General features: G+C 35.8%; 2 protein-coding genes across 2 annotated transcripts; one reads left to right on the top strand and one right to left on the bottom strand.

Annotated features, from left to right (window-relative positions):
* Positions 1 to 209: 209 nt before the first annotated feature.
* OPT1 (oligopeptide transporter 1) lies at positions 210 to 6,781 on the top strand. The gene is made up of 6 exons (XM_089615935.1): positions 210 to 366; positions 1,151 to 1,593; positions 2,465 to 2,562; positions 3,358 to 3,930; positions 4,797 to 5,250; positions 5,988 to 6,781. Exons 1-6 carry the CDS (start codon positions 303 to 305, stop codon positions 6,615 to 6,617), a joined length of 2,262 nt encoding a protein of 753 aa, XP_089472061.1. The 5' UTR covers positions 210 to 302; the 3' UTR covers positions 6,618 to 6,781.
* Positions 6,782 to 7,982: 1,201 nt separating this feature from the next.
* On the bottom strand, positions 7,983 to 10,546 carry EMB2731 (ER membrane protein complex subunit 8/9 homolog). The gene is made up of 5 exons (XM_089613996.1): positions 10,274 to 10,546; positions 9,226 to 9,372; positions 9,072 to 9,131; positions 8,445 to 8,602; positions 7,983 to 8,350 (listed from the first exon to the last, which is right to left on the bottom strand). The coding sequence occupies exons 1-5, from the start codon at positions 10,478 to 10,480 to the stop codon at positions 8,320 to 8,322; spliced, it is 603 nt and encodes a 200-aa protein (XP_089470122.1). The 5' UTR covers positions 10,481 to 10,546; the 3' UTR covers positions 7,983 to 8,319.
* Between the last annotated feature and the right edge of the window lie 241 nt (positions 10,547 to 10,787).

Genomic DNA, 10,787 nt, shown 5'->3' with positions numbered 1-10,787 from the left:
TTTATGTATAATAATTTTATATCCATAAAAATACAAAAATTTCAGTCAGTCACACACACTCTTATTAACGTAACTGTGCAACGAAACATAAGAGACCTTATTTATCTCTCTCTTCTTTAATAACAGCCAGACTGTAAAATCTCTCTCTCTCTCTCTCTCTCTCTCTCTCTCTCTCTCTCTCTCTCTCTCTCTATCTCTCGGTCTATATATATATATACAATTAGAGATTCATATATATGTAGACGGAGATTCTAAGGCTCTCAAAACTTTTCTAAGCTTTTTTTATTTGGGTCGTAGAAAAGATGAACGGAAACGGTGAAACTGTGGACGAAAAGTCCAAAGCTCAAGATGTAATCAACATCGCTGGTACGATATATATATATATATATATATATGTATATATATGTATAATTTTTATTTTTTTTATTTTCATCATCATCATATGATATCGATATTGACGAAACATTAATTAATCATATGAACAAAGCTATCTGTGCATTGCATGCGTATAATATCCTTATACATATATGAACCGCCATGATTTCTTCTTCTTTATCATCTTCATTGTATAATTATTCTCAATTTTTTTTTTAGTTTTTTTGTAGAATAATTATGTATCATATATTTGTCTCTTCGATTTTTTTTCCTCTTTATTTGCCTTCTTCTGCATCAAAATTAAATACATACATATACGCTTATGATTAATTTTCGAACCAGATTATTGTTGATGAATATATACAAACCCAGGTCACGTATTATTATTGATATTATTATTATTTTTTTGAGAAACAAGTATTGATATTCAGAGAAGATAGAAAAAAACACACGTTCTCGCCGGATTCACATTATTACCCCTTCCCTGAACTCTTGTGTTGTTAGTATTTCACCCAAAAATATTTGCTGTTTAGTCCAAAATGACATCATTCTTACATATATATACCCTCAGAATAATTCTTTTTACTCACACGCCCCTAAAAACAATTAGATTCTATTTATAGTTTGTATATACGTACACAGATGACAGAAAAAAATTGTCAACCATTGACAAATTAAATTTTTTTTTTTTTTTTCATAGACAATAATCTCATCAACCAAGTATTTTTTTCTTTCTTTCTATAATTAACACTAATAATTTTTTATTTTTTTTTAGACGACGGAGGAGAGATCAACGACAGCCCGATCGAGCAAGTCCGTCTGACCGTCCCGATCACCGACGACCCGAGTCAACCGGCGTTGACTTTCCGGACATGGTTCCTCGGGATCTTGTCGTGCGCTCTGTTGGCGTTCGTGAACCAGTTTTTCGCGTACCGTACGAACTCGCTGTACGTCTCTTCCGTGTCGGCTCAGATCTTGGTCCTTCCGATCGGGAAATTCATGGCCGCCACGCTCCCGACTCGCCCGGTCAAGATCTTCGGGGCGTCGTTTTCGCTCAATCCGGGACCGTTCAATCTCAAAGAACACGTCTTGATCACCATCTTCGCGAATTCCGGCGCCGGAGGAAACTACGCCGTGAATATCATCACGATCGTCAAGGCGTTTTATCACCGGAAGATTCATATCATGGCCGCTTTTCTGCTCACCCAGACCACTCAGGTGATATATATAGATGATATGATTGATTATTATTCTTACTCTCTCTCTTTCTTGTTCTGCAAGTTATCTCTGTGTAGTTTTGAATTCTTATGGATTATGCATTTTTTTTTAATAAGAAATTTCTATAAATCTCGTTATACTTAAAATCATACATTTTTTTTTTTTTGTCTCAAATATCTATATTATGCTCTTTCTTATGCTGCAAGTTATCTCTATTTAGGTATGAATTTGATGGTTATGCCTTGTATTTTTTTTTAATTGGAAATTTCTACTAATTGTATGACAAAAGCAGTCACGTTACACTATAAATCATAGGGTTTTTTTTTGTCTCAAATCTCTATATTAATCTCTTTCTTATGCTGCAAGTTATCTCTATCTAGGTATGAATCTGATGGTTATGCCTTGTATTTTTTTTAAAATTAGAAATTTCTACTAATTCTATGACAAAAGCAGTCACGTTACACTATAAATCATAGCTCTTTTTTTTTTTTTTTTTGTGGTTTGCCTGTCTCAAATCTCTCTATTTATATACACATCATATATAGTGTTATTTTTTCTTGGCCCTCTTTCAACAGCGAATTCCATCGAAAAATCGTACAATTTTTTTTGTTGTGTTACTAATTTCTAATTTTCATGAGTAATTTAATACGTAGACTGAAAGATCATGACCTGTTTTGTTGTTCATTATTAGTAACAGAAGGAAACTAAAAACTAGATCATTCTATACGTTAACTTCTACTGGTAGTTTTATAAAAAAAAAAAAAAAAAAAAAAAAAAAAAAAAAAGCCTTGCAGTGCAAGTAACAGTAATAAGATTATCTCTGAAATAAATAGAATTTTGTGTTTGTGTGTGTGTGTGTGTGTGTATATAGATGCTTGGGTATGGATGGGCTGGTTTGTTCAGAAGATATCTCGTTGACTCTCCGTACATGTGGTGGCCTTCAAACCTCGTACAAGTCTCCCTCTTCAGGTAATTACCATTAATTACTCTATTACTAAACCCTAGATTAGTTTTCATATTAATAATAAATACAAAAGACTTTGAAGTCCCCCCACTGTCCCCCCCACTTATATATTTTTATGAGAATATAGAACCACTTACCATTATCTTAATGTCACTATATTTCATATATTATATACTAAACCCTAGATTAGTTTCATATAATAATAAATATACACAAGACTTTGAAGTCCCCCCCACCACTTATATATTTTTTTCCTGAGAATATAGAACCACTTACCATTATCTTAATGTCACAATATTTCATATATTATATACTTAAAGCATGCACAATTTTTATTCGCTATATTCATATTAAAAAAAAATGTATACCTCGTGAATTTTAAGCATGCATAATTTGTAAAATAAGAAACTTGAACATATATATAATTTTTTATAATTTATGTCTATTTTCTTTAACTAGAATTCTCGCATTACGCTATATAAAGTATTTCTTTTATATCTTTCTTTATTGATCCTTGTAAAAAAAAAAAAAATCGGCTAAATTTCTATTGAAAACTTTAAATTACTTAATGTTTATGCTATTCTATCGTTATTTCTGAGTTCAAATTCTGGCTCTGCCACTATACATATTTAACGTATTTTTTTTTTCTTCTTCTTCTTCTTTGGGCTAAATTTCTATTGAAAACTTTAAATGACTTAATATTTATGCTATTCTATCGTTATTTCTGAGTTCAAATTCTGGCTCTGTCGCTGAACATATAACGTATTTTCGTTTCTTCTTCTTCTTCTTCTTTTTCTCAGAGCCTTGCACGAGAAGGAAACTCGGCCGAAAGGAGGCCACACGAGAATCCAATTCTTCCTCCTCATCTTCGTTTCGTCTTTCGCATACTATATCCTCCCGGGATACCTCTTCCCCTCGATCTCCATGATCTCCGTCGCCTGTCTCATCTGGCCCAAGTCCGTCCTGGCCCAACAACTCGGGTCGGGAATGAGGGGCTTGGGCCTCGGCTCCTTCGGGCTCGACTGGTCAACAGTCGCGAGCTTCCTCGGAAGCCCTCTGGCCGTGCCAGGGTTCGCAATCGCAAACATCCTCGCGGGTTTCGTCTTCTTCTGCTACGTGGTCAACCCTCTCATGTATTGGAACAACGTCTACGAGGCCAAGAAGTTTCCCATCTTCTCGTCCCACACCTTCGACTCCACTGGGAAGACGTACGACATCTCTCGGGTCCTGAACGACACGACGTTTAATTTGGATATGAATGGTTACAAGGGTTATAGTAAGTTGTACCTTAGTCCCTTCTTTGCGCTTAACTATGGGCTTAGCTTCGCTACTCTCACGGCCACGGTTTCACACGTCATCCTCTTCCACGGAAAGTGAGTAATTGCTTTTATACCCTTCATTTCTCACTTAATCGAATAATTAGTAATTGGCAGTGCTCTTTAGATATCTTTTTATAGTAGTGTTACATTTCTGCATCCCTGCTAATTCCTTTATTTATTTTTAAGCAAAAAATCGTAATTGGAAAATTCTTAGTATTTGGTTCACCTTTTTAACTCATAAATTTATTAATTTTCTTTTAACCATATATTTAATATTTAACATGTGTGACACCTTTATGTTCGCTTTCTCCCCCCATCCAGAGATATAATCCACTTCTATGCTAAATTTTTACCCTACAATCCATTTTTTTTTTTACACCTTTTCCACTTATGTCTCGTCCATTAATAAGACACATGGTCCCCTTACTATTGATAGGGTTGACATAAATTTTACTCTTTTAGATTTTAAAAGTTCACTTAGACCCCCCCTCATAAAATCTACTTTTGTATATGTTTAACACCCTATAATCAATTTCTGTTGTTTAAGTTTGATTTATGACTTTTGACTAGTGATACTTTATATTGTGATTTGATCTAGTCTTCTCAATATGTGTGCACTCTTAGCCCCACCTAAAAATCTACTTTTTGTATTATCTTTTTTGTCCCACAATCCATTTTTACCGTTAATAAGTTTGATTTCTGACTCCGTCCCTGACTACTTATACGAATGATAAGGGCTATGACTTACCCTTCTATCCAATTTTTACCACCGTCAAATTTAGTTTCTGACTCCGCCACTGCTCCGACTGTGTCCTTGACTACTTCTACGAATGATAAGGGCTATGACTTACCCTTCTATCCAATTTTTACCACCGTCAAATTTAGTTTCTGACTCCGCCACTGCCTGACTGTGTCTATAGGACGATGTGGGGCCTATGGAAGAAGACGGCCGCGAGCGCGTCCAAAGGAGAAGGAGCGGACGTTCACACTCGGATAATGAAGAAAAATTACGACGAAGTCCCTCAATGGTGGTTCGTGGCGGTCCTAGTCCCGATGATCGGGCTCTCGATCTTCGCTTGCGAAGGGTTCGGGAAACAGCTCCAACTTCCGTGGTGGGGCGTGCTTCTGGCGTGCGCTCTGGCGCTCTTTTTCACTTTTCCGGTGGGAGTCATTCAGGCCACGACCAACATGCAAACCGGACTCAACGTCATCACCGAGCTCATCATCGGGTATTTATTGCCCGGGAAACCGCTCGCCAACGTCTCGTTCAAGACCTATGGTTATATCAGCATGTCTCAGGCTCTTAGCTTCCTTGGGGACTTCAAGTTGGGTCATTACATGAAGATCCCTCCAAAGGCCATGTTTTTAGTTCAGGTAATTTCATAATCTACCTCTAATTTTTTTTTTTTTTTTTTTTTTAAGTTACACTTCGCACCCACCCTAATAAGTAGATTTTGTTTATGTAATTGTTTGCAAAAAAAATATTTTTGTGTTTTAGTTTGAATACTTTCCTAAATAACATTTCTATATTTCTCAAACAAAAAAAAAGGCTTTCTCACATTCAATTTTTTATTTGTTTATTTAGTTGTATAATACAATTAGTATTGACCTATCTTAATTTTTTTTTAAATTCCTGCAAAGTTTGATTCGTATACCTTCCTAATTTTCTCTAAAAAATAATATTTTTACATTTTTCTAACCTTAGTACGTATTAGCTTTTTAAATTTTCACCTTCTAAACTCTATTTCTATTATTTACTTGTTCATAAGAACTGTATATTTTTCTTCATAAACCAACTCCTCGTCATTATCATTAACTTATATTTTCGACATTTAACACCCGTCTCCCTCTTAATTTTAACAAAAAAATTAAGTAAATAGCCAATTAAAACGTTTGAATTTGCTATATAGCAAACGTTTCGTAAATCTTAGATAAATAGCCATAAAAATGACGTGACTATTTACCTAAGATTTATGACACGTTGGTTATTTAACAATGGTAAACTGTAAATGTGACTATTTACCTAATGGACCTTAATTTTAATCATATGTATATTTAATTTTTGATTTCTGACTCTGTCCCTGTACGTATTTAAAAAAAAAAAAAAAAAGTTGGTGGGGACGGTGGTGGCTTCGATCGTGTACTTCGGGACGGCGTGGTGGCTGTTGGAGACGATCCCGAACATCTGCGACCCGTTGGCCCTGCCCGAGGGCAGCCCGTGGACCTGCCCGGGCGACGACGTCTTCTACAACGCCTCGATCATATGGGGCGTGGTGGGCCCCATGAGGATGTTTGCGAAGCAAGGCGTCTACGGCGCGATGAACTGGTTCTTCCTGATTGGCCTCGCGGCCCCGCTTCCCCTGTGGATGCTCTCGCGGGCCTTCCCCGAGAAGCGCTGGATCCCGTACGTCAACATGCCCATCTTCTTCGCGGCCACTGGCGGGATGCCACCTGTCCGGGCCGTCAACTTTTGGATGTGGGGCGCGGTCGGGGTCTACTTTAACTTCTACGTGTACCGCAAGTACAAGGCTTGGTGGGCCCGCCACACGTACATTCTCTCGGCCGCTTTGGACGCGGGAATGGCTTTCGTGGCAGTGATGCTCTACTTCACGTTGCAGAATAAGGATATTTTCGGCCCCGATTGGTGGGGCCTCGACGCCACCGATCACTGCTTGCTCGCCGCGTGCCCCACCGCGCCGGGTGTCGTCGCCAAGGGCTGCCCCGTCGTCGCCGCTCAGTGATTATTTTTATTATTATTTTATTATTATTGTTATTAATTTAATTATTTGAATTTTTTTTTTTTTTTTTTTTAGGAGGAGGGTGGATTATTATGTGGTTTTAATTAGTTTAGTGTTTGTACAGTTTGGAATTGGGGGTCAAATTTAATTAGACTACGTTTATGCTTGGTGTCAATTTTTTTTTTATAATTTCTGTTTTTATATCTTCTGTGCTTTGATTTTTTATATTCAAAATAGAGGAGTTAAGCGGTTTTATATAGTTTCACGGAAGATGAAAAATGACATTTATTTTATTTTATTTTATGAGAGAGTAAATATCAACACGTATTTTGTTGTGTACAGCGTTTATAATCTGCTGTGTACATACAAAATAAGCTGGCTTGACTAATTGGAAGTTAATGTTACAAAGCATAAGTTTGAAAGTGAAGTACATGACTCGATCAAGATACACACCTATAATTAATAACCAAATATATTCAGAGCAAAAAATATAAACCAAATTTATAAACCAGTATATATAAGAAGGCCGAATCGGATCGAGCACACAAGAGTTAGGCCTAACACAAAAATGAGACCAATATTATGTAGAGTCATATATTTAATTCTCGGGTTTGAATGAAGTAATTGATGATGAATTAGGAGTTTGAATTAGCCAAGAATATCCTTTTTTTCCTTTCCTTTTGGGTTTTTGCATGTTTCTTAATTCTTATCTTCTCGACGTATGGCATGTTTTCTTCGCCGAACTTGCTCCACCGTCTGTGGGATGGTATTTTGACGATTCACCTCGTGGCCGATCCCGAATTGGAGATATAGTTGTTAGGTTTCAAAATTTAATTTTTCAAGTCTACTTATATTATTGCATTTGGGTATTCTAATTTATTAAGTATATGACTATAATTTTTTAATTCTTCTAATCAAGTATATAAAACGTAGGCTAGAAGTTATTTCGTAAGCTTTTTTTTTCAAGTTTTATTAAATGTGGTCCATATAGCATTTGATTTAGGTTGGACTCACGCGAGAGTAATGCTAAGCTTTACTAACCGTTAATTTTCGTTAATGGTTATATCATAATTTGAAATTGACTAATCTACTAAACTACCCCTTTTTCATATCTATTTCCAAAACTTGTCATTGAATTTCGTAAAATTGTCGTGAATCTCGTTTTTAATGACATGCTTGTCCCAAAATGTAGTCTGTAGCGACAAATTTGGTAATAGGTTTGTATTATAAAAAAAACTGAAAACACTATATAGTTATTATTACTTGCGTCCAATAGATAGTGGAACCAGTTTATTATACAACCAAGAGTTCTCTACTATAGTCATCCACACAACACACAAATTATGGGACTTATTTTAATAAAAAAAATATTGAGAATCCCACTTTATAAAGGTGATCAAGATTTGTCCTTTATCCGTAACAAGACAATACATTCTTTTAGCTAAGAGTTAACAGATAAAAATAAGTACTAGTAACATTCGTAGAAATAGGTGAGCTTGTTTCAAATTCTATCGCTCCAAATCCAAACTTGAGCTCAAACCAGGCCGATGAAAAAAAAAATGTTGCATAGTTTCAACGACCAAAAAAAGTAATAAACTTGAGATAACTAAAAGAGTTAATCTGTCATTTTACAATTCTTCACAAACTCCGACCCACAAGTCTTATCTCAACATTTTTAGCTGCAAAAAAAATTTGCCCGACGAATCTACTTGAAGAGTTCCGGGTTTTGCCAATCCCTGCATTGCGACACTTTTATTAGCCTCTTCATAATACATTCGCAAACACATAAAAAAAAAAGAAGCGCAAATCGAAACCAAAATATGCACTCACTTGCTGATATCGTCGAAATGATCATCGAAATCAACGACACCTTGCCATTTTTCTGTCGAAATATAATCCAAAAGGACAATATTTGCCGATGGCTCCTTTGTGGCTAGATAGCCCGATCCATTTAGCTTCCAGTTTTTCGACGTGTCCTTTGTGTAGAGCTGGTTCAAAAACCGAGGAGTGAGTGCCAATAAATTGAAATTGTGAGCCATACCAAAAAAAAAATACAAAAAATCAGGTAACTAGCCAACTAAAACGTTTGAAATAACTATATAGCCTAGCCAACGTTTCGTAAATCTTAGGTAAATAGCTATAATGATGGCGTGGCATGCCTGATTTACCCTTTTATTGAAATCAAATGGGGGTATTTACGTCAATTTATACATGTAAATACATGGACGTGGCTATTTACCTAAGATTTACGAAACGTTGGCTATTTAGCAATGTCAAACTGTAAATATGGCTATTTAACTAATGGACACAAACAAATATTCTCTTTCAAAGCTTCAGATCCATGTTAAAGTTCAGAGAAGTGGTATAAAAATTTTCAACAAAACAACACACAGTTATAAAATTAAACTTCGAAATCAAATCCATCTTGAAAAATCTAATCATGAACAGATCATAAACCTGCATAACAGGGCTCCGGTCATTGGCCTTCTCTAGAGCTCCAAGCTTTTTGCTATCTAGCTGCGAAGTACCAAAAAAAAAAAAAAGATCAGATTATCCCCAATGAAAAAAATAAAAAGTAAAAATAAAAATAACAACAAAATCAGGAATATACCAGAAGAATTGAAGCTTGTGGAAAGTAACGGTAGATGTGATCACCGATATTTTTTGCTACACCGCTGAGCTCGCAATCGTCAGATCTCTCGTTGGCATGAAAATACCCAACAATGCTTAGGCCTTTGCTCGCATAATGCTCTTCTATCTGAACCAGAGGAAAATCATATCAGACAATTTACACTCTTTTGAAGTACTAAACCTTCCTTTCTAAGAATCCCCAATAATCTCAATCGGCTCCAAAAGATTAAAAAAAAAAAAAAAAAAAGGTTTAATAGTGCTATACAATGATCACAACACTGGAAAAAATGCATACTTTTTTGCTTACTGAGTACTTAACTTACACTGTCACATAATCACCAACTTTTCCAGTAATACACTGTGCTTAAATTCCTAACTATAGTTATGACATGTAATAACAAAAAACTATATACAATACCCATGCTCTTATATAAAACCTGACAAGGAAAACTCAAATTTAGTTCAGTAAACAAAGTAACACATCTAAAACCTTTCAAGGATAGTTTCCAAAATCAATTTTTTACACATGAAGTTTGACCGTGTAGTACATATCCTCGAGCTAATTCGCTTAATTGGCATAAAAAAGTTGAGAACCGGAAATTTAACAAGCAAAAATTCTCTCTCTTTTTTTTTTAATTCACTTTTTAAGTATACACATAAATCAGCGAAAATTTTCCTTACCCAATTAAATCAGCAAAATGAAAAAATTTGAAGTTTGTAAACAAATCTCCATATGATTTTTACAAGGACTCTGTCAAACCATCAATTTACAGACTTCGTGAACTCCAAATTTGGCTAATACAAATTGCCCTAATAAAAGCACATAATCAATCGAATTCAGCTTTTTGTCAACACATGGTAAATTTCCATATCCCACAGCCTCACATAAATCCCATCATTTCCAAAATCTAACCCCTAAATCAGATTCAGTTGATGGCAAACACAATTCCATAGACTCAGCAAGAACATCGTCCATTAATTCATATTTGCCTCTACGCATTAAGATGGTATAAAATTCGACATATTACCAGCATGAGAGAGATCTCGAGCTGAGGAAGAAGGCCGAGATGGGAATGGAAGAGAGGGACGGAATCGGTGATCTCGACGACGTCGTTCGTGGATGAGACTCGACCGACGAGAACGCCATTAACGGCTGAGCTCCGGTGCTTCGCGGCGTGGAGAACCAGCTTTATGTACGCGTTCTGACCGATCTCGTACCTCAACTCGCCGCCCATGACTGAGTTCAGATCGAATCGCTGACTCGGCACAGAGAGAGAGAGAGAGGACTTCGATTGTGTTTGTTTTTTTTTTTTTTTTTTTTTGATAAATTCGATTGTGTTTGTTTGTTATACGAATTTTTTAAGGAACACTCCTTTTGCAATCTGTTTAGTTCTAAACGTTGTCGTTTCGTGTAACAATTTTTAACGTCTTGTCGTTTCGTAAGTTCAAACGACTTTCAAATTCAACAACATGGACACAGTTGCCCCATTTCAATTTTCAATTGTACCCATTTGAGTTTGTTTTCAAATTAATGTGTAATAT

Source organism: Urtica dioica, chromosome 5, assembly GCF_054948205.1.
Source record: "Urtica dioica subsp. dioica isolate 48M chromosome 5, U.dioica_male_clone48M_v1_H2, whole genome shotgun sequence".
Classification (NCBI taxonomy): domain Eukaryota; kingdom Viridiplantae; phylum Streptophyta; class Magnoliopsida; order Rosales; family Urticaceae; genus Urtica; species Urtica dioica.
This window is presented reverse-complemented; position numbering and strand designations above follow the sequence as displayed.

Excerpts from the sequence above, each read along its gene's own strand:
- OPT1 (XM_089615935.1), top strand. The coding sequence starts at position 303 with ATGAACGGAAACGGTGAAACTGTGGACGAAAAGTCCAAAGCTCAAGAT. Across the intron at positions 367-1,150 it reads AGATGTAATCAACATCGCTG|ACGACGGAGGAGAGATCAAC; the intron begins GTACGATATATA and ends ATTTTTTTTTAG. Across the intron at positions 5,251-5,987 it reads AGGCCATGTTTTTAGTTCAG|TTGGTGGGGACGGTGGTGGC; the intron begins GTAATTTCATAA and ends AAAAAAAAAAAG.
- EMB2731 (XM_089613996.1), bottom strand. The coding sequence starts at position 10,480 with ATGGGCGGCGAGTTGAGGTACGAGATCGGTCAGAACGCGTACATAAAG. Across the intron at positions 9,132-9,225 it reads CACAAGCTTCAATTCTTCTG|CTAGATAGCAAAAAGCTTGG; the intron begins GTATATTCCTGA and ends GGTACTTCGCAG. Across the intron at positions 8,603-9,071 it reads ACCGGAGCCCTGTTATGCAG|CTCTACACAAAGGACACGTC; the intron begins GTTTATGATCTG and ends TTTTTGAACCAG.